The following is a 23,973-nucleotide window of genomic DNA, read 5'->3' on the forward strand; positions in this document are numbered from 1 at the left end:
AGGATGAGGGCCCCATGCCCGTTTACCTTTGGCCCCAGAATGACTAAATCTGCCTTGAGAAGATGCATTCAGCTTGTGGTGCTTAAAGCACTAAAAAAAAAGACCACAGATGTTGTCAGCAGTTTCATGCAGGAATTATTTTCTTTTCACCGAACTAAACCACCTGCCATCGGTATTATCACCCAGCTAGCTCAGTGGTGTGAACGACAAGGTTATTTTATTTAACTAAAATTAAACTAAAAACTACACAAAAAGAAACCAACAGAAACAATAATGCATATATACAAAAAAAAATCTTTTGTTCAAGTCTTTCAGTTTGGTCAAACTTGTGCAGAGAGATGGAGTTTTATCTTTTGTATTACAATAAATAATCAAAACTTTCCTCTGATGAATAACCACAATATTATAATAATAATTTTAAAAAAGATTGTCAAACACTGACACTAATGGAATCTGAACTAAAATTAAACATTTTTAAACAATAGAAACTAAATTGAAACCAGCAAACCCCTCTGAAAACTAACTGAAACTAGACTGAACTGAAAGCAAAAATTAAAAATGAAATAAAAGTTAAAAAAATGAAAAATACAAAACTCTGGAGGGGGAAGCCATTAATGTTTACGTTCTGTGGCATCACGAGCCTCTCTTCCGTGAGCAGATGCACACTTTCTTCTGCAAGGTGATTCAGCTGGCGGGTTCAGTTTGGTAGAAAGAAAGTAGTTCCTCCATGATCTAGTTCCATTATATCCGAGAGAAGGCAGACATCTTCACAGCCAAAATCTCCACAACTCTGCAGTTCACGCTAAAACAATCGAGATGGATAAACAGCGCTACAGATAAGAGGAAAAATACGTATTTTTGATTTGGGAGTGAACTGTCCCTTCAATAGTTTCCAGCCAGAGACGAGAACAGACAGAATCCTCAGAAGGTGAAAATATACTGTACAAAGCGGCTGGAGCTGCTTATTTTGTTTTTGTTTTGTTTTTTTGTTTTTTTGCTCTGCGGTACATCCACAACACTGTGTTGTGAGTTAGAAAAACACTCGACAGTATCTGCGTTTCGGTGGTGGAACAGATCTGCAGCATCGCACAGAGGCCTCCGGAGACGCTCGGGAAGCTCTTGGCCGGCAGTTTGACGTGGACTGTAGGCTACACTGCAGACGGCAGCTTAGATGTTTGGCAGAGCGAAGGACGCGCGCTGCTCTCGGGTGTTTCAGTGTGACAGCAGCGTCCTCACTCATGCTTTTTAATGAGTCAGAAGAGCCCTTATTCAGATTACTAATTAATACACAGGTTATTTTTTTTTTTTTGTTGTTGTTGTCTGTTTCCAAGCAAACAGGGGAACATCTTGTGGTACATTTCACTACGACAAGATGCGTTTGTGTTGACATCCTGAGATGAGAGCATGCATCATTTGAACTTCCACGACACTCAACACGGCGGGTGGAAAACCTGCCCGTCCACCCCCCTCCAAAAAAAAACCTTCACTGAAAAACAAAATGGCTAAAGGAATATCAGTTACATCACATTAACACCACTACTAATCTATACTTCATGTGCAAACATTTGGCAAACTTATAACAGCGTTTACGTCATGTGCTAAGCTATGAAAATAACAAAAAAAATCAACTCTACTGTAACATACAAAAGCAGCTCTCCTAGTGTACAAAGTGCAAAAAACATCTCTTCCATTGCTGCTGTGCTTTTTCATATACAAACAAAAGAAACTGTGATAATTGGAATGCAATATTCATTTCAGTCCACTTTGTTCTGAAGCCCGGATTCTCTCAGATAGCAGCAGAGATTGTTGCTCATGAACGTAACACTGATGAAGATCGTTCGTCTTTCTCTCTGGTTCGTTATCGGTCGTGTAAACCTGTCAGAAGAAGAAGAAGAAGAAGCAGGGTGCGGTATGGAAAACAACAAGTACTGATGATGTCACCACCACGTCACGTTCTGATAGGCACAAACACCGAGGAGGGGGCAGCATAGACCTGTTGAATGAAACACATACTGATTATGTCTTTGACGGGTGAATGGTAGGGATGAGACGATGCAAATAAGGTACAATAATACCAGGATAAAAAGGCCACGATACTATATTGATTGTGACATTAAAAAACAAAACCTTTAGGAAATAATAACTCTTGCACACAACATTTTTCTGTAGAAAATTCATCTTTTCTTTTCCTTCTTTAGTAAAACTGGATAGGAGTAGTCAGCCAAATTGGCACGAATTGCCTTTTGCAATGAATGTTTGAATTATGTGTGCACAACTGCAAAACAAAAACAATGCAGCAGTCAGTAGCAGCCTTTTATAAAATAAAATATACACTGTCTGGCTACTGCAGGATTGATTAAGAGGGTGATTAATATGTTTCAGCTGACAACAAGTTATTTTAACTCTGATGCAGTGAGTAACTTCTCATTTCTTAAACAATCATGTCAGAGGACACATCCCGTCGTCATGGAAAAGATTTTACTCTGTTTAAGAAGGGTCAAATTATTGTCCTGCATCAAGCAACGAAAACAACTAAGGAGATTGATGAAACTACTAAAACTTGGTGAAGAACTGTCCAACACATTATCAAAACCTGTAAGAATAGTGATGAACCGTCATCTTCAAGGTCTGTTTGTGATCTTGAATGATCGTGATCAGAGATCATTTAAACATTCGGTGAAATCAAATTGTAAAAAATCAACAGTAGAACTCACGGCTGTGTTTCAATACAAGATCTTGGCGAAAAATCAGTGTAACTCTGGTCAAAAATAAATGTGGCATTGCGTAAGCTTATCGAAATGATGCCAGGGTGAATGCATGCCGTAATCAAAGCTAAAGGCGGTCCAACGAAATGTTACTTTTGGATTACCTCAATAACAAATATGTTCAAATTGTTAAGCCTTACATGTTTTATATTCATAGTTAGGTGTATAAATTGTACAGATATTCCCTCCTTTGTTATTCACAAATGCAAAGTTTTATTTTAATTAGATGCTGAGTTCTTGGATGATGACGGCTGAAACTGAAGAGACCAAAAAAAAGGTGAAATTTCCCACCAGTGACAGTATTTTTTCACTAGAGGCCATGATAATGATGGCACTAAATTGTTCTTTATTTTAAAATGTATTTTAAAAATTGTAAACCTGTTTATAATCCTCATGTTTACTAAAAGTAACTGCAATCTGATGACATTTTCCGTAACGGTGACTGTAAACTTACTTCTCTGGGTTGAAGTTGTGATCTCCACCTCTGACTCTGGCTACGCCTCATTTTCTATGGTCATCCCAGGATTGCTGGCACCTGAACACAAACAGAAGAGGAAATAAACTCCATCGTTTAAACCACTGGTTCCCAACCTGGGGGTCCCAGCCCCCACTAGGGGTCACCAAAGCCTCACAGGGGATCTAGATTTTAAGGAGTGAAAGACAACTTAAAAAAAATCTCTGCATTTAATTATCTGTGGAGAAAACTAAATGCAATTATTTTAAAGTTAAGTGTTATAAGTAAGATTTGTCTGGTGCTGTTTGTAAATGCACCATGAAGATACTGTAGTCTCATTCACAGAATGTCACATAGTATTCTGGGGTTAGTGAATGCACCACCACACACTAATGGTGGGTTGGTAACGATTGAACGGGGGTATTCTTGTATGAATCTATGCGTTGTGTTTTGGGGAAAATCCTGCAAAGCCTGACTTTAAAAAATCTCACAGAAATCTCAAAAAGTCCTCACTCTGTTAAACAGCCTCATCCTGCAGAGTTAACAGAACAATGGCCAAGAAACAGGGAGAGGAAAACACTTAATTTATCAAAAAAAAAAAAAAAACCTGCTAAAGAATTGTATAAAATGTTATGGAAAATATTTTATGCAATAATTACAGGAAATAATCTGCTTAAAATTCATCCAAATCACTTCCTGCAGTTATTGCCTTTATTACTTGGGTTAATTGCACAGTTTATCAGTTTTTCTGTACAGTAATTGTTATGCATTGAATATAATACAGAATATGTCACTTATTATCAGGTGTTGTCAGTTTACCTGATGACAGAACAGGGTTCCCTTAAGAAAAAAGTTTGTGAACCACTGAATTAAGTAATTAAAAATCTGTTTTAACTTGTTAAAACATGTAATGAAACTCATTATAAGGAGTATATAACATTATCTGACCCTTCTTGTCTTTTTCTGCTGCACTGTCACTCTCTGACCAGGAGGGGGTGCTGGTGAGCAGCCGACTCTGAGACTCCCTCAGCGGCTTGGAGGGGAACTGGCGGCCCTCTGCTGCGCTGGAATAAACACACAAATGCACATGATGAGCAGGGATGGAGCCAGGAACCATGGTCCCTCTGAGGAGCATTTCTGGGCTCACACATGCTTCTTTAAATAAAATAGTCCTAAATCCTTTAATCCTGTGATCTGAATGATTCATTTAAAACTGCAAGTTGGTTTTCCCGCATCATTAAATCTAACAGGGTTATTAAAGCACCGGGGGCTGACTTTCAGTTGTGCAGACTCTTCTGTATCTAAGCTGTACTTTGACTTTTTTTTTTACAGATGTGTGTGTTCGTCATTTACTCACCCCTTGCTGGAGGGAGTGGAGCCGGTGGGGGATGAGGGCTGCTCGGGGTCCAAATTCACCAGGCATGTGGGGAACGAACAACCGTCCCCTAAACTGGAAAACCAGCAGAAAACACAGGAGAAAGAACAGCTAAATGTCTGAACAAACGATCGGTAATAAATCTGTTCAGTGTAGGTAAGTTTTATTTTTATTTTTTATTAAAAAAAATACTTAAAATGATTAATCAAATTAATGAATCCTATCAAAATCATGTCACTTGAAAAATAGGCCCAATGTAATGATTTCGATTAATCTTTTGACCGTTTCTTTCATTAATCAATTAGCTGTTTGGTCCATAAAGTGTCAGAAAATAGTAAAAGAAATGGTGGTCAGTGACGTCCTCAAATGTCTTGTTCTGTCCACAACTCAAAAATATTCAGTTTACTGTCGGAGAGGAGTAAAGACACCAGAAACATTCAAATTTCAAAAGCTGAAATCTGAGAATTTCAACATTTTTTCTCAAAAAATGACTCAAAACAATGATTCGATTATCAAGTAGTCAATTAATAATATATTAATCACTGCAGCTCCAAGTTTTTTTTATGTTTGTGGTTAGGTATACTAGTTTGTCCAGCTGTTCCTTCCTTTGCCGAGCACAATTTATTGATTGATGAACTGATTTAAAGTAAGCAATAAAGTAATTATTCTTTTTTCACTAGAGGTCATGTTAATGAATTGGTAACTGTGTTTTTTGTATCTGTAAAGGAATACAGTTACCTTTTTTGTATTCAGATTATGTAATCCTGTTACATATAATCTGTTACTCTCCGTGCCAGACCATAAACTAGCGTTCATGGTGGGGAGGCTGTAGCACCAAAACCTCTAAATATATTCAAAGATGCAATAAGCTATTTAAACGAAAAAAAAAGAGGAAAATAAACGTTCAGTGTGTCGGAGTAATACAGTTGTTCAGTTTACAGAAATGTCGATCGTTGTCACCAGTTCTTGCAAATAACGGATCCAACAGCAACTCATTCTAAAATGTGTTCCTCATAATTACAGTCTTTTGTTTATACACTCAGAAATGAAATGATTGGCACTTTTTGTTTTCATAATTTGAGTGTAATTAACAAAAAGCTGTAGACTCATAATATTCTTTGTTCTGTCAGCCTGATTCAGTCATTTTGCAAAGCTGCATGAATCCAGAGCGGTGACGTCGTTGTTTACTGAAGATAACTCTCTGTATTGTGTCGCTTGGGACTTTTCCCTCTTTTGAACCATTTTTGCTTCAAACTAAGTGACAGAGCTCACTAATCCCCCGCCTCATTCATTCATTCAAGACTTCTCTGACATCCTGACTGAGATTATCTGAACTACAGAAACCTTTTGTGACGAAAATCTGTGCCGCTGCTGCGCACATTGACGCTGACGCTTATTTATTTACCAATAAGAAAACTCATTGTCCTTATATGAGTGAAAGGTTCTGCATTTTTCTGATTATCCTAATTGTTTTTTTGTTTGTTTTTTGGTTTATCTGATTACCAATAAGATAAATAGATTTTTAAAATTTCTCTTCTTTGACCCTGATGCAGTCCTCTCTGTGATTTCAATCTGAGTCCCGCCCACAACACTAACTGATTGGCTGAATGTTAGAAAGTCCTATTTAAATTAAACATACATTTCAAAATATGTTATTGTTCTGTTTCTTTTTAAATCACTAATCATCTGTATTGGGCCCTGAAAAAACACTCAGTGGTGGACAGAGTACTGACAATCTGTACTCAAGTACAAGTACTGTTAGATTACTAAAGTACTGGTGTTAGAAATATACTTAAGTAAGAGTACAAAACTAATCAGAGTATTAGTTACTTTAAACCATACTGTTAGTGTCACCTCTCCAAATTAGGGTTGCAGATTTTGTGCATTTTCTTCAACCAGTAGTTGAAAATACTAACAATTAATTATCATTACTAATTTATACTATATATTTTTTGTCATAAGTCTAAGTTTAAGTTTCCTTATTCAACAAATGGCTCTGCCAGACAAAATAATGTCAAATGAGGAGCAAATTACTGCCAGGACTATTGATTAAATATCTATGAATACAGCTCTAATTGGCTAAATTAAATGATTAATGATTAATCATGAATATCTTAACTAACAAATGTGTGTTACTGCAGAATTTTGTTTTCTTTTTTGTTCATATGTCTTTTTTCTTTGGTCTGTTTGTGATCGGATCACCTGATTGGCTGCTAAAATGCAGATGAAAGGTTTGGATATTAATTCAAATTGTACTCAGTACTCAACTACATTTTTAAAAGTAACTGAGTAGATTACATGGTGTGATGACTACTTAAGTACAAATAAAAGTACAGACTTGAAAATATACTCATAAAAATACAAGCACCCAAAAAAACTACTTAATTACAGTAAATTTGTAATTAGTTACTTTAACCCCTGGTTATTCAGTGTTCCAGACCTAATAGATTTAGGTCTATTACAATAAGTACAACCTAAAAACTGTAAATGTCGTCATAATGATCTCAGGCACAATAGATCAGTGAACAATAGTCACCATTTCATCAGTTTTCTATATTTTTGGGTCATTTTATTTCTTTGTGAGCGCTGACAGTAGAAAGATGAAAGGACGCCGCTAACATCCTGTCACACACATACACACACACACACCAGGTTTCACCCTGTACCGTCAGTCTAACACACTGTATAACCCAAATCTTCGCTTCTTAACAGGCTTTAAGTTGTATTGGCTGTTACTGATCTTATTTTTAGTCCTCGCCACACAACAGAGTTTTGGAGCCTGGAGTCTTTGACCTGATTGTCCTTCAGTCTAGACTCAAAATTGCAGGTCAACAGAGCTCCTAAACTGTCAAACTACCTGCCGGGAGACGTTATAAATCATTCCTTAACACGCAAACTCACTCTATTGGCTTCGTTTCTTTAGTTTGCCCTCCTTCAGTCTTATGATGTTTCTATTTGAGGTGACACTTAATAAGCATAAGTTAACTAATGTGTCCTGTGATCATTAACTAATGGTGTTCACGTTAAAGTATTAGGGTTAATTAATACTTATACAATAATCTATAGGTTAGGCTATAAGTTAGAAACATCTACATGAAGACGATCAAGTGTGTCCTCTGATCTTAACCAAAGATAAGTCATACAGTGAAGGATGAACAAGTAAGAGAACAGTCATTACCCTTAAATAAACAGTTTTCACTTAATGAAACATCTCAGCTGTGAACTTGTATGTTAATTAAGATATATATCAACCATATACTAATAATACTTAACATGTAAACTCTCATAAAATGCTAACAACATTATCTCCATGACTTACAGGGCTGCAGCCACTGTGCACAGCAACTTACATCCTACTGGACCCATCAGCCCAGTATTATTTGTACACATTTATGACTTTATGTTCGTGGACCTCTCATTTTGGCAATGATTCACAATTTTTATGAAACCCAGAAGTAACCTCAGAGGTAGACACCAAAAGTCATGATGCATTTAAGGCGAAACAGTTCCAATATAATGTAATGTTTGTTTTATAATGTGACTTAAAGGAAGTGTTACAGCTCTGATTGTTGTATAATAATGATTATAATAAATGGCTTTGATTCCTGGAACAACTTCTGCAATTAATAACATGCAGGATGATGCAGGTAGCTTCGCTCAGTGTTACAGTAACAGCATGTAGTCGGAGGCTGTTGGACTGGAGACAGAGGATCCACATCTGTGACCCTTTTTGGAAGAAGTCTCAGTGTTGTAGCTGGCAGAGCTGATGCTAGAGAGGAGAGGCTCTCTGCTGTGTCTGCAGGGGAGTGTCAGTACGTATCCACAGCCCTGCTGTTTATCATCATCATCATCACGGGAACAAATCCAGTCTGTTGGTGTTTCTACAGTCATCAAAAGCACCCAGACTGAAAAATACTGAGTAGAGGGTTTGCAAAAAAATAAAATAAACTCCTAAGAATGACGAGTCTCAATCAGCATTTCCTTGAAAATGAGCGTTGTTTCACAGACTCCCTCTCAGGAGCGGGGGCTGGCCCTGGTTGGCTCTAACTCAATCTCAGCGATCGCTCTGCAAGTTTCAGGATGATTTAAAACAGTGGGTGGCGTTTTGAGCCATTTTCAACCCATGAAATCTTTATATATTTATTAAGAAATGTCAACACTGACACCAGAATTGATGTGTTTGTAATCTGTTACAGTTACAGAGAAATAAATTGTAATTAAATTATAGTTATTTATCAAACTGTTAGTGATTACAAAGGGGTTACATCCAGATCTGCACTCTGTAGAGTACACTCCTCTACTAATGTAATAAAATAATGTTTGAATTAATACCTTTGTAACATGAACACCATTGGTTAATAGTTACTGGACACAACTAGCTATTATTTAAAGCTTATTACTGCCTGAATACTATTAATTAATGACCCTTATTTAGCCTCATTTTATTTGTTAGATATTTTTGATGATTTTCTTTTGAACTGTCTTTGATAAAAGCTGATACGACCTTACCTGGAGAAAATAGGAATAGGCCAGTATTTCACTTCGTCACCAAAGACCTGGCGGAAGTTCTTACTGAAGCCCAGACTGAAACCGTTCTTGTCTGTGCCGTGGCGAAACACTGGAGCACGCACAGCCTCTGAGAAGAAGAACACACACACACACACACAGATGTAGGGTGAAGAAGAGTCAGCGTGACATGAAGATGAATAAATACAGCAGCGCTCCCTTTCAGTCTTTATATAATCTGTTATTCAGACGTTTAACAGGAGCTCATTCAGACAACAGATCGACACACTGCTGCTGAATGGCCGCATGAATGGAACAACTGTGAATGAAAGTGTCTTTGTTGTGGAGGAAAAGCAGATCTCAGACTGTTCCACCATGTGTGACTCCTCTTCCTCACAGTGTCTGTTACTAAGCTGCTTACGGCTCTGAGCCTTGTGTCTTTGCATTACACTGTAACATACTCCTCTGGATAATCCACTCTCCTCAACACGCAGACAAAGTGTGCCACTGTGCACACATAATGAGAAACTGCTCCGTCTGATAACGGCCCGGAGAGGCTCATCAAATCGCAGCGCTGATGAGGACGGTGACTGACGGTGGGAAAAATGCAATGAAACATCCTTCATCATTAGTGCAAAGATGACAGTGTGCAAACCGAACGCAGACCGAGAGCAGATACTCACCGTGCACAAATATGAGTGTGCTGCTGTCCAATAATTACTGCATCAACAAACAGAGCAAATACACACGTACATGCGTGCATGAAGTAAGGGAGACCGGGGAGTGTTGTGAAACTGGGTTAGTTGTAACACTTTGACCAGTTAGAAACGTGCTGCAGTGCTTTCCTTTTTGTGCTCTGTGCCCTGAGCACACTGTGACTGATTCAAAAACTGCTTTTCAGGAAAGAAAGTAAGTTTTTTTAACAAGGCTATCTTTTGCCTGGCCTTCACTGAACCCTAGATCAGAGGGTCTTCAATGTTTTTCAGATCATAGAGCCCCCAGCTGATAGAGAGACTGAGCAGGGATCCCAGACTACACATATTGCTTTGAATACTGCCTTATTTGCTATCACCCGTAGCTGCTGAGTCAGCACCCTCTGCAATTTAGCTGGTAGTTTCTGAGCTGGACGGGATGTCAGAGTCTCTTGCTCTGCACACTTGGGATAATAATGCAGCCAACTGGCCAATATGTTTCAATAATGTGTAGCTTATGGGTAGGTACCGCGTGATTTAGCGGGTTAGCTCGCTCGCATTATTGCACGAGGATTCAATGGCAGCCTTTTGGCAATGTTGTGTTAATTAAATGTCTTCTGTTGTTGTTTTAATTAAATAAGCCAATTTATCTTTGCTAAAAAAAATATGCTGGATTCATGTTAATGTGTATTTTAAGGCATAATTTATGAAAAAAGAAACTTTCAAAACTTGTATAATTTGGTGAACCTGCTGCAGTTATTTTGAGGGTCAGAGACTCTCTGTTGAAGACCCATGTCCTCGACACAAGGTTTTGACCTACATAGCAGAAGCAGTTTCTCCACTTTAATTTGATGCTTTGCATTTATGCTACCTTCAAGCCCACCTGCTAACACAGTTAGTTATGTAATGGCTGCTTAGGGTGGGGACAGTTGTATCAGTTCATTTAAATGATTAGAATTTCTGCATTGTGTGCAAGAAAAAATTCGCAAACTCAAGGCAAAAAGAAGTTAATGAAGCTCTTTCAAAATTAGCTCATTGTTACATCTAGTTTTAAAACTCACCCCAGTGGTGGGGTAGGTTGTAACAGTGGAACTCTTTGCATTTAACATTAACTTGCATAATTTGTGACTATGTAGTAGACGTGCAGTTTTATCTGTAGTAGAATAATATGGGTACCACGTATCAAAGTTGGGGAATCTAGCCACTCAGTTAATGACGCTCAAACGAAATGTGTTCCTACCATCCCCGGTCTCCCCTACGCCACCTACCCAAAGTGGATCTGTTCTTGCAGACGAGCCAGCAGTGGTAGATGAAGAGCGAAGCCAGGCTGACTGAAAACATGGAGGCCGAGAAGAAGAGGAACAGGATGTGGAACTTGGCCTGAGTGTCAGGGAGTCCGTTCTGATGGGAAAACAACGAACAATCAACACAACTGGACGGACGCAGAGAGAACACTACGACACTCTGAGGGGGACCTGACGGATTTCTACTCAAGTGTTCTAGGGGAGCTGATTCAACTGTTTCTACTGCTGTGCTGTTAACTATTTGTTTGGCTCATACCAGGTATTCTCTCAGACGGAAATGTGCTCTACCTCCAGCCTTGTAAAAAAGATCAAATGTCACATATTTAACAGAGAATGCACTTTTTCAGATGTCAATTCAGGTTTGATTAGAGATATTTTATGCTAAAACAACAGTTTCCAAAGAAGATATAAGGAAAAATACATAAAATAATCAGTGGTTAATGTTGTGGTGGTTGAGCAATACTTACCGTCCAAAATTTAATGAAGTATTGAAGATCTGTCGCAGTTATAAAAAGGCAGTAGAGTAGCGAATATAGCAAGAACAGCATGAAAAACTTGTAGTTGGAGAATCCCACACAGTTGTTCACCCTGCAACGAGAATGAAAGGCTGCAGGTCACAGTGTGGGAAAATCATTATCATTAGTACACGTTCAAATCTGTTCTAAAAGCAGAAATATGGGACTGGGAGAAATTATTTTTAAACATCTGAGCAGAAGAACAGGAAATCTTGGGCACGGGCTGATGGATGAGTCGTTACATGAACATGTGACTGCAGCAATTATGTTATCAGTATTGTCAGGGGGAATACTTGTATGTCCAAAACTGTTCATTATCAGAAAATGAAAAAAAAGATCCTGTACTTTTAAAATGATTGCAGGAGGCATGTTGGAGTTAGTCATAAGTTTGTTTTATTACTTTTCATTGGTTAAATAGATGTAAAGTGTGAGCAATAGCATTTTTTATGATAAAACAACTAAAAATGACAAAATGGAGTTACAAGGTTTCTGCAGAACAGCAACGTCAAAGTGTACACAACTGTTTTTTAATTTTCCTGCCTATTTTTGACTGAAAAACAGGTAAATGCAACACAACTGGTTGGCAGAACTTTACAAGAAAACCTTCAATCAGCAGGTTTGTTCATGTGAATGAGAGGACCTGGTATTTACAGCCAATCAGGGACCAGTATTTCATCTTGTCTAAGGCACCTATGGACCTGTTCACACCAGGCATTTTTGAAGTACGATATGGTAAAACATATATATCTATTGAGATTATTTTAACTGATATTGCAATATGATTCAGAATTAGCGTGAATGGCATCACAATTTTTATTATTGCATAGATTTTATCATGTTTTCTTACAACTGGAGAACAAGATTTGCAGTCCAGGCGTCTCTGCAACACTACAGGACTTCATTATAATGCTGTTTTATTACACATTTTTCCTTTATCAAAAAAAAAATGCAGCTTTCATGATTTGGATATTGCACTCTGTAATATTTCAATAACATGCTGATTAATTGTGCAGACCTATTGGAGAGCATTGCAGAAAACTCCATTAGAAAGGCACTCCATTATGGCTTTTGTATTGAGCTTTTTTGATGAATTTCTGCACGGTCTGAACACCCAGACACGGTACATTGCAGTTGGAGAGAGAGCAGACAAACCAATCATGTTTAGCAAAAATTACACTGAGTGGAATCAAATTTGTTTTGTCTCCCTCTGCTGCCAAAATCTGTCATCTGGCAGGATGAGAGGTTACAGTGTCAAATCCTGTCCAGTAAACAAGCTCTTTCATGTGATGTGTGTTTACAGGCCCTGTTGACTTGAACGTAACCAGGCAGAGTGGTGCTAAAGAAAAAATGCTGGGGGGCCTTTAATGAAAAGGAAATGATATAATCACAAGGATATTCTAAGAACACCATGTGAGTGTCAGTACATACCACGGGCAGTGGTGATCCATCTTCAGGATGCATCTGTAACACAGCAGGGTCACACGTCAGTGTAATTGAATCTTACTCTGTCTGCCAGAATGCAATATATATGGTGTGGTCTTTTCTCTATAGGTGCAGAGCAGAGAGCCATACTTATCACAGACTGAACAATGGTGACATCGATCAGGCTTCAGCAGCTGGCAGCGGTCACAGAAACGGATTGCTGAGGAGACACAGGCAATTCAATCACACAGCCGTCAGCAGCAGCAGCAGCAGCAGCCTCTCCTCACACTTGACCACAGACTAACAAGGTGACGGGGGTGAAATGAGCTCTGAGAGCTGCACGTCAGTCTAGACTGCTCCACTTGTTCCGCATCAGCGGCGCGGCGGTGTGTACTGTACTGTACCTCCGGAGTTGGTGCGGGTGTAGATGGGCAGATCCTTGGCTATCCTCCTCAGGATCTCCTGCTGAGACTCTCCACGATCTTCACGCTCCAGCAGCTCCTTGTCAGAGTAGGACAGGTGAAACTGGGGCAGAGCACAGAGGGAAAGACAAACAACGCCTGTGCTTTATCAATAAGCTCGATCTGTGAGCGGTGCTGTTTACGTCTAATGAATCATACCCTTACAGATTTAAATGATCTGTCAGATGAGCTGCAGGCTGTGTTAGTGATGTCTGTTAGTGTGAAGCTGCAGCTCAGTAGGCAGTGAAGGGTGTATCTGTTTCTTCCATTTGTTTTGCTTCTTTCTGCCCCAGCAGGCAAATGGGAGCAAAGTAGCACAGAGCTGCGATATTACTTTCAGCCACTCAGGCGGTTTATGATTGAACACTGGAAACAAATAACTCAGATGATAACAAACAACGCAGCACACGTGAAATTTGACTTTTATTACAATCTGAAAACCTCAAGCGATCCAGCGATCACACCTCATAAAGAAAAGCGTTCACATGAATGATTCCTGCCTGCATATGCATCAGTTCAACTCGAAATGCAAAGGTGGCTTTTCTCTGAGTGTCCTCTCTAAGATGTATGCATGTGTGTGTGTGTGTGTGTGTGTGTGTGTGTGTGTGTGTGTGTGTGTTCAGCCTGCAGAGCTGAAGTGCTGTGGTCAGGATCAGAGCCATTACAGCGCAGCTCCAGGCACTTCCACTGGAAAGTATTATTAGTCTAAATGCAGCGTTCAATCACACGGGGAGGCTGTAACCTACATCTGCACTTCCCACCATGCCTCATCATCCCAGCAGCGCCGACAGTAACGCCGCGTCGTCGCAGTCAGACACACTCACCTCCTTCAGGGGGTTCATGGGCTTGGTGAAGATGGTTTGCCAGTACGCCCACACGAACATGATGAAGACGACATGGTACACCAGCAGGTATATAACTGAAATCAGAAACACATAAACAAGTCGTCATCTTTCATCGGTGGCGTGTTTTTAACCATTTACTCACAGTTTGCTGCTTCAGTGAACATTCATAATGGTGGTGTGAGTCAGTTCCTTTTTGTTTTCACTGGCAAATGAAAAATAGTCAAAATGTAGAGGAATGTGTGAAATCATGGGTCTGAAAAATAAGTGAGAGCACTGAGATGCTCATGACTCAGAGTCCAATAATGTCTTTAAATTAGTGGAGGGACAAATATTTATGCAGATACATTTACAGATTAATCTCAGTGTCATGGTTTTAGGTTTCTGTTTCGTCATTTCCTTTTTATTTTGAAAGAGTCCATCTTCTCTCACTTGTGTTGGTTGATTTTACCTCCTACCTTTTTCCTTTCCCACCTTTTTTGATGACTTTTTTTTCTCACCTGTCCCTAATTAGTCTCCCTGTGTATAGAAAGGCGAAGACGCCCCATGAGACCTAGCTAAGGTGAGGCAGAAATTATTTTTTGATTCTGTTTGAACTGTGCCATGAATTACACATTAATGATTAATCAATCAATCGTTTGCATTTTCAACTATCGGATAAGGAAAATACAAAAAATATACAACCCTATTAGGCAGCCAGGTCTACTTACAGACAAGTGACACATTTTAAAATGTTAAACTTTCTAGCACAAAACATAATTTTGGTTGATAATAGCACAATAACATCTGATTTAATATGATGAAGAGGTGAAAAAATCATTTTGTAGATAAATATTTATAATTTCCCACAACTGTAAGATGCTGGAAAAGCTTGAAAATGCTTGAAAGGTGCTTTAATTTGACTTTGGAAAGGGTGTAAGAACCCTGAAACTGTAATTTTAATTGACAGGTGCAATTCTGATTTTGAAGACCTCAGATCAGACTAAGTCTTGGAGACACCCTGTGATTTCTGGCGCCCCCCTAAAGAGGGCCCAGAGGTTGAGAACCAATACTGAAAAACATCAAGTTTTGGACATTGTTGAAAAAACAAAATATTAGCCAACAATTCATCACAAATTGAGAAAGGGCAGCCTGATCAATGTCTCATGTGGCCCCCCATGAAAAATAATTGCCCACCCCTGTTCTGAATTCAAGCTTTTCCCTTTTATCAAACCAATATGAGCTTAATTGGCTCGTTAAAGCCTCGTAAAAAGACACTTCATTCAAACTTGACGGAAAACCATGTAAAACTCACAAAAACTGTCTCTGTTAGTCTTTCCACTGCCCCAACAATCACCATCTCTGGTTTGAAATAAATCCTTAATTCACTGTGCCAGGTGTTTAAAGAGTCTGGCTCATTCCTCACGCAGCTCAGAGCACTCGGCTCTGGCTGAGTGGATGCGTACCGCGCCGCTGGACGTTGCCTGTCACACTGCAGACCGTTACATTAGCAAAATAAAATATCTCCCAAAAAAATTGCCCAAAAAAACAACCAGCAAAGTGGAATATCCTCCTAAAGTCACATAGGGATCTTTGAACAGCAGCAGAGGACGCTTTAGGAACGTCCCCTGTGCTCTGTGAAGGTTTGGGACATTCATCACCTTTAGGGAATGTTACGCAAGGTCCTCAGAACGTCCCCCTCCTACATGTGTCCTCTGCAGACCACGAATGACTGTAAATAATTTCATGTCAGTCCATCCAATATTTGTTGACTGAAAGACCGACATTACTGCCCACAGAAGCACATTTACCATCCAGAGAAACACAGAAATGAAGCCTGTGTTTTGGTGTCTTTCAGTGCTCCTCTGTGGGGACAAAATGCACAGTGAATAAAAGCCTGCGTCTAAGCATATAATCAAGGTCAAGAAAAAAAGTTATGACGGTCTTCCAGCTGATACAGGCTGATTATAGTGTTTTGATGTGGGCTGCGTCTGCACAGACTGAAGGCTGCTCGGCTCAACATCTAACAGATACACAGCAGCTGAACACACTTAGGATTCCTCTTGATGTTAAACAGCAACACTTACCCTTTTCCCCCGTGTCTTCGATGGACTCTGAAAAATCAAAATGAAAAGACACAGTCAGGTCTGTGTTCAGTCAAAGACGGTAAAACATACTGTGGAGCATTTTAGGATATTCAATAATCTGTATGTCAGCATGAGGAAAATTAAAGTTTGATTTTTCTTTTGAATCACTCACACTGCAGGGAAATCGTCCACATTTAGCATACATGTGTATTTTACATGACAGACAGTCAGTATCTGAATTCAAATGAACAAAACTGTAAAATGCTGACTCTGTAAGCCCTTAATCCCAGTGTCCAATACCACGCCATTTACAAAATCAATATACAGCACACTCCCAGTCAAATAGTTCGACTCATTGTTCCTCTCATATAGATAAGCATTACTGTGCATTGACAAAAGGCATTGAAAACAGCAGCCACATCCTGAACAGTTTGTGTGTGTGTGTGTGTGTGTGTGTGTGTGTGTGTGTGTGTGTGTGTGTGTGTGTGTGTGTGTGTGTGTGTGTGTGTGTGTCTGAATGCTGACAGCTGCAACAACTCCCACAGAAGCGACCGGGTGAAGCTGCTGCTGATTGAAGACCAGCATCAGCACCCACACAGTCGATGAGCACCCAGAAACTTTCACAAACACACCACCTAAAGCTCTGAGGCTGTTTGCACAAAACACTTTTAAGTTTCAAACTTAGGTTTGTCCTTGAAGTGAAATATTTTCCTATGCTGAGGGATTTATGCATGAGGTTTCTCAGGTTGTCTCCTTGCCAAAGTCCTTAGACTAAGGCTTTTACAACAGTTATTATCATAACAGTGCATATGCATTTCAGTTAACCATGTTTACGCTTCACTCACATCATTCTTTAATGTTGCTAAACAGCATTATTGACAGTTGCTATCTTGCTAATACGTCTAGTTAGCATTTCTTAGCTGGCGTCTCCAGAATGAACAGAGAGAAAACAAAAAGAACACTGAAGGAAAATTGGACAGAAAATGAAAACGTTGCTCTTAAAAAATAAAACAGCACAAGCACATAATCCAAGGCAAATTTAACCCCGCAGTAATAATTTAACACAAGCAGAAGATATGTCAAGAAGTAACTAAAAAAAACAAAGTGAGAATTTTGCTGTGAAACAAGCTGTAGTTGAAGTTATGAAGAAATATGAAATTATTATTATTATTGTTGTTGTTGTTGTTGTTGTTGTTGTGACAGAAAGTAGAAAACAAAAAAGACTAAACAAAGACTGGTGAGTTTCAGTGAAACAGTATAGCTAACGTTAATATATGGGATAGATATGTCAACGTTTGGCTGGCTAGCTAGGTAGCTACACAGTTGCTAGCACTAACGTCAGATCATATTCTGACATTAATGTTTTCCCTGTTTCAAAAAATGCATCTTGGTATCTACTCCTCCGCTTCAATCAGCAAAAATCCAGTTAAACCTTAAGCTATTGGACAACTGAAAGAGATCTAAGTAAAATTCTACAGTTTCCATGAAGACCGCTTGTTTACTTGCACTTGTGCTAATGATACCTGTTATCACCTCCAACCTAGAGGTCCAGAAAATAATTAAAACTTTTTCTGTTGTGGCCAAAAGGAGGATCATTAATTGCAGGAAGAAATCCAACAAAACTGCCACGAACAACTTGAAGTTAACTTACATCTTACTTGAAGCTAACCATTAAGGTTAGACTAACTGTTAGCATATAAGCTATGGTTAACAGTGAAAGAAATCTTTGCACAGAAGTTGTTCATAATAAAGATGACATCTTCTTCTTATAAGTTATTTATTTATTGTTTATTTCATTACACATTAAAGCATTAAACTATACTTACAGTAAAACTAGACAGCGAGGGTTACTTTACGTAACGTTATAGCCAAGCTACTAGCTAACCAGCTCAATGTGAGCTAGCTAACATCATGCAGGCCTAATTTCATAACTTTCCTTCTCATTAAGGCTGGAGATACACATCATGGCCACTTTGCATATCCTGTGTGCGTCCTGATAAAGTAACACAAATGTGAGTTTAAAAACAGGACACTTTAATTGAGACTTTAAGGAAAATCTTAATTAAAGATGGTTTGTGCAACCGGCCCCTGCACTCAAACATGAAAAGAGACAAGTGGAGACCTGTTGGAAGATAAGCTGACACCGTTTTATATTTGTCCCAATATCTAAGCAATGATTAGCTGAGCATACAGAACCATCCATCTTCAGCAATTAGCCCGTAAAGCAGCCACAGACACACACTCACACACACACACACACACACACACACACACACACACACACATGCACACAGCAGGAACTGAGGAAAGGTAAGCCAAGGAGCTGAATCGAGGCATGCAGCCAAAAATGGTGTGCATGCCGCCTTGCCAGCATAAAAGCCTCAGACTCTGACAGTGAAGCATAAAGTGTGTGAGAGTGTGTGCGATTAAGGGCATGTGCAAGGATGTATATCAGTGTGTCTATTACCATAATGACCATAGTGTACCATAGTGACCATAATGTGAAAGCACTATGGTCACTGCTGTACCCTCTGGTTCTTTTCCTCTTTGCATTCTTGCTACAGCAAGATCCATTTCCCACAACACATTATATCACCTGATTTCACTGTTGTTTTTTTTCTAACAATTTTGGGGAAAAAAAGGACCAACTGTTCAAGGGCTGATGTTCGGTGCTTTAAAAGAAAGTGGGTCAACTGCAGATTGCTTGGGGTGAATTATGTAAGCCAGACAATGGGATTAACTGAGCTGCCGAACGAGAGGTATCAGCTGACGATACATTCACACAACTGTCTGTGTGTCCGTCGACAGAGCACATGCTGGCCCTGAGCAACCGCTGTCCTGCCCTGCTGCTGCTGTTTTCTCCTGTCTGTCCCATGTGACTTGAACACATCACAAATTCGCTCTTGTTCCACAGAGTGCAAAACAAGATGATTAAAAACCAAAAAAAAAGGCCTGACCAAACAGCCTCATTCTGCTTTTCTGTCAACCTGCAGTAATGAAGGACGATATCCCAGGAGCGGACAGCAGAGACATGGCGTCCTGTAACTCTAGAAGAGGTTCATCCTGGGACAGACGCTGGCAGGCCTCTCTGGAGACCAGAGGCGACTTTAGAAACTTCTGAATGGGGGGCGGGCAGTTTTAAAGAAGGGGGACACATTTATAGAACATATAAAAATGAGTTGAGACTCACATTTAAGTTTTTGGCAATAATAAGCAGTACATTATTAATAAATACACTGTTTATTCAGTGTAATAATGCTAATTAAACAGCTTTAAATATTCTAATAGGAAATAATACTTATCATAAGTCCAAACAGCCTACTTCTGGATGGATTATGAGAAAATGAGCCCTCCGACAACACAAAAAGACATGCAGACGTTTATTTGTTTGTTGTTGTTGCATTTTGTGCATGTTTTTTTTCTTATTATTTTTTTTCCCGCATGTCTGAGTGGTTCTTTAAGTCTGTTGCTGTGTCACGTATCTTTGTGGGCATTTTTTTTAAATCTTTTTGTAATTGTTTTGCATCTCTGTGGTCATTTTGTTTCTCTTTGTGGTTGTCTTTCATCTCTGTGTAGTCTTTCATCTTTTTATGGTTGTTTCACATCTTTGTGGTTTGTTTTGTGACTCCTTGTGGTCATTTTATGTGTCTTTGTGGTTGTTTGGAGTCTCTTTGTGATTATCTTTTATGTTTCTGTGCTGTTTTGCATCTGTCATAATTTTAGATCTCTTTGTCACTAGACAACAAGAAAGGTTAACAGTCACTCCATACAGAGGCTCTAGTCCAGGGATCCCGGGTCTGCACCCAGTAGGTCTTTTCAGGAATCCATCCATGTTATTAAGAAGCCAACTATGACCTTCTGACTCTGGTAGAGGGGGCACCAAGGGGGGCAATCTGATTTCAGGAGAGGAATGCACCACCCATGGTGACCCTTCTGGCCCCATCCATGTTGGTGAACCCAGTGGCATGGCACTGTGACTCCTGCAGCATACTGTCTCATCAGGTGCGAAGACAAAGTTAAAGGTCTACACTTTCAGCTGGATAGCATGCGTGGCTAAATTTGGAGACGATCAGATTCAGGAACAAACAGCCAGAATATCAACCCCTCCCTCCCTGTGTTTTCCTCTGTTTGGACTCATTAAACCGTCTCCATTTCATTCCCCTTTTTGACAGAAGAGATCTGCTTTCCTAGTGGCCTGACAAGCTGCCAAATGGGGCACATGAGTAGGCTGCTGAGACTCCTCAGAGACATCCTAGAAACCATTACTCACTATCCAGGTCAACTCCATGTTCACCATTCACCGAGGACTCTCGCTGTCTGTAACCAACATCCAACGCTCGGCAGCCGGAGGGAGCGTGAAGGAGGTAAGGAGGAAGGCCTGACTCAAAAGCCATTACAGTCAGACCTCTTGCCAGCAGATAATGCTGTTGGTGTTGGTGGTGGAGGATATAAATTCAGATAATGAAGCCCGGCGACTACATGAGCCTGAAGCTATTACAGTAAGTCTTTAAGATAGTGCTGATAGAGTGGTAGTGCCGGAGTCAGATAATGAATCCTAATCCTATTCTTTACATCCTGTGATCATGTCAGAAAAAGCTCTTTCACAATAAAAGCAGTGCCCGGTTGCACAAACCACCATAGGTTTCGAACTTGAGTTTGTCCCTTGAGCAAAATAATCTGAGGGGTTCGTTTATGTTGTCTCTTTGCCTAAGTACTTGGACATAGAGTCTTTAATGTTCCTTGACAGCACTGATGTCAGTTGTTAGCTAGCTTTTTTTAACACACTTAGTTAACCTGGTGTTAGCTAGCTAATAGCTAGTCAGCTTCACCAAAATGGACAACAAAGACAAAAGCACAAGAAACAGAAAGCAAAACTGGACAATGAAAATGAGGATGTTGCTCTCCTCAAAGAATATGGAAAGTAAAAGCACATAATAGAAAGTAAATTTAATCCAGCCATAACAAATATGTACAAACAGAAGCTGTGGCAGGAAGTAACTGACAAGATCAATGTTTGAAATCTGCTCTGAAACGAACCAAATACGGAATAAGAACATAAAAATGAGAAAAACAGACTGAGTGTGGCCTTTTGGAAAAAGGTTGTTTATTAGTTTGTTCATTTCTATCTTCCTTTGTGTATTGTGTGATAAGTATTTGAAGTTAATGTTCATTTGCTGTTTGTAAACATTTACTGTTGACTTTAATTTGTTAATAAAAATGTCTTTGTTTGTGCAATTGCATCTGTTTCCTTTTCTCCAGCGGGTTACTACCATCATTGCCTGGACCACCACTGGGGAATGTAACACTGTGACTGCAACAAAAACTGTCGAGTTTCAATAAAAGCTAATGTTAATGTTTGGCTAGTTAGCTACAAAGCTTCTAGTGCCAACATCAAATCTACAGATGCTCTACCAAGCAGCACATTGCTCATGTTTTCCAAATCGGTGCTGAGTCGTCTGCATCTTAAAGGCCCAGCTAGGGATGAGCACCGCAAATTAGCTTAGGCTATAAATGCTGTGGTGTGTGGCATTGATTTATCTTGCCCTAATACAAATAAAAAGGAAATGATAAATGAGTTTCCTCTGTCCTGAAAAAATGTGTCTTGGTATCTCCTCCTCCTCTTCAATCACCATAAATTCAGCCATTCTCTGGTGTTCCACAAATTATTTCACTTTTAAGGAACTGTTGTGTCCCTTCAGTGAAATGGTCACTAGGCCTAAGGACCTTCTATCAACACATAAGGGAATATTTAGGAAGCAAAGAGCAAAACTTGAGGGATTAAAGGCAATACTTAGGGTGATTTTGTGCAACTAATTTTTCCTAAGGCATCCTTACATAAAAATTTAAGGGAAACCTTAGCTTAAGTGGGTTTCATGCAGCCGGACACAGCAACTTGTCCTCTAATTTGGTCCTTTTTATGATTTTAAAAATACTGAACTTGTGTGTTTTTCATGCACAAAGACACCACTGCCCCTTCCTTGTAACAATGCTGACAATGCCTGCTTGAACTGTTATTGTCATGTGACTGACACTGTCCACACACACACACACACGCACACACACACTGCATAAACAACAAGACATAAAAAAAAAAAAAAAAAAAAAAAAAAAAATCAGCCTGGACCACAAACTGCTGAAACAGACATGTCTCCCCACCCCATCACCAAAAACACACACACCAGTCAGAGGCATTTTCCCCTCACACACACACACACACACACACACACACACCTCCTCATACTACCCAGACAGCTTGTTTCTTACCTATGCAAAGCTGCAGAACATAGGCGTAGTATGACCACGCCACTATGAGGGCGATGAAGAGCACCGGGATCCAGTACAAAACTCTCTGACAGCCCTTCTTGATACTACGCGAGCCCGACGGTGCCATAGTCTAGGAGCGGATCATTTCCCGTGCGCAGTCTTGTCTCCCTCTATGTGTGTGTGTGTATGTGTGTGTATGAGTGTGTGTGTGTGTGTGTGTGTGTGTGTCTGTAGACCGTCACTGCATCGTTGCTCCGGCTCTGATCAGCCTAATCGGCAGCACAGACGCAACATCCTACCACCAGCCTCCCGCCCGCCTCTGATGCTGCCGCCGCCGCCGCCGCTGACTGCTGCTGCACTGCTCCCCCTCTGATCGTCCTGCTCCGCCACTAGCACAGACTACAACAAAATATCAGACAGCTCACACACTCACACACTCTCTCACACACATACACACACTTTACGCGCAGGAGCGTCAGGACCGCCCCTGCTGCCTCCCCACAGGTTGCCATGACGTCCGCGGGATGCTGCAAGCCTGGCACATTTTTTTACCGCGAGCAGATGGGCTCAATAAGTTCAGGCTCGCGAGTGTTGAAACGGGGGGGTCTGCTCACACACACACACACACACACACACACACACACACACACAGAGAGAGAGAGAGAGAGAGAGAGAGAGAGAGAGAGAGAGAGAGAGAAAGGGTCTTACCCATCATTGACATAAAGCACTCCTACGCCCAATTTGAGGGGAGGTGAGTGGGGTTGCCATCCCCATTTTTTAGCTAAATGACCAAAATGCACCCCTCTTTTTAACCTGCTACCTCGCCTCCCAAGAACTGTGGTGCTATTTAGGTGCCAGGGTGCACTTATGATGCACACATGCGCTTAAATTGCATCCAGTTTCACTTCATGTTACCACTGTTCCCACTGTGGCAAGTTTACAGGCTTTAATCAGCAACAACTGACCACATGATGAAATGTTAGACTAAGTGCCTAAAGAAAACAACTGTAAAAAAAAAAAAAAAAAAAAGACACCTCACTGCAAAAACTGCACTCTGTCTGATCAGGGTCATACACTTTAGTGATATTTGGTTTTTTAGGAGTCTAAAAAAGTCGATCATGCGAACTGACGGTATTCTATTTCGTCACCAGGCAAAAAAAAAGTGGTGGTATTAAAATCAGTTCAAATATTCTGAATCAATACATATTGAAAAATCAATCAGCACTTTTGACAACACTATTCTACCACTATTCTATTCGTTATTTTCAGAATTTACAGATTTATGTGAGTGTCATGCTGGTGCGCTC

At 39.9% G+C, this 23,973-nt stretch overlaps 1 protein-coding gene across 1 annotated transcript; it reads right to left on the reverse strand.

Moving 5' to 3' along the window:
• Positions 1 to 1,828: 1,828 nt before the first annotated feature.
• On the reverse strand, positions 1,829 to 23,073 carry zdhhc2 (zDHHC palmitoyltransferase 2). Its single transcript, XM_084718742.1, has 13 exons — positions 22,667 to 23,073; positions 16,403 to 16,429; positions 14,319 to 14,413; positions 13,438 to 13,558; positions 13,184 to 13,253; positions 13,040 to 13,072; positions 11,564 to 11,684; positions 11,061 to 11,193; positions 9,104 to 9,230; positions 4,577 to 4,669; positions 4,168 to 4,283; positions 3,220 to 3,300; positions 1,829 to 1,993 (listed from the first exon to the last, which is right to left on the reverse strand). Exons 1-12 carry the CDS (start codon positions 22,791 to 22,793, stop codon positions 3,260 to 3,262), a joined length of 1,104 nt encoding a protein of 367 aa, XP_084574868.1. The 5' UTR covers positions 22,794 to 23,073; the 3' UTR covers positions 1,829 to 1,993; positions 3,220 to 3,259.
• Positions 23,074 to 23,973: the final 900 nt, after the last annotated feature.

The sequence above is a fragment of the Lutjanus erythropterus genome, chromosome 5 (assembly GCF_056507025.1).
Source record: "Lutjanus erythropterus isolate fLutEry1 chromosome 5, fLutEry1.hap2, whole genome shotgun sequence".
NCBI classification, from domain to species: domain Eukaryota; kingdom Metazoa; phylum Chordata; class Actinopteri; order Lutjaniformes; family Lutjanidae; genus Lutjanus; species Lutjanus erythropterus.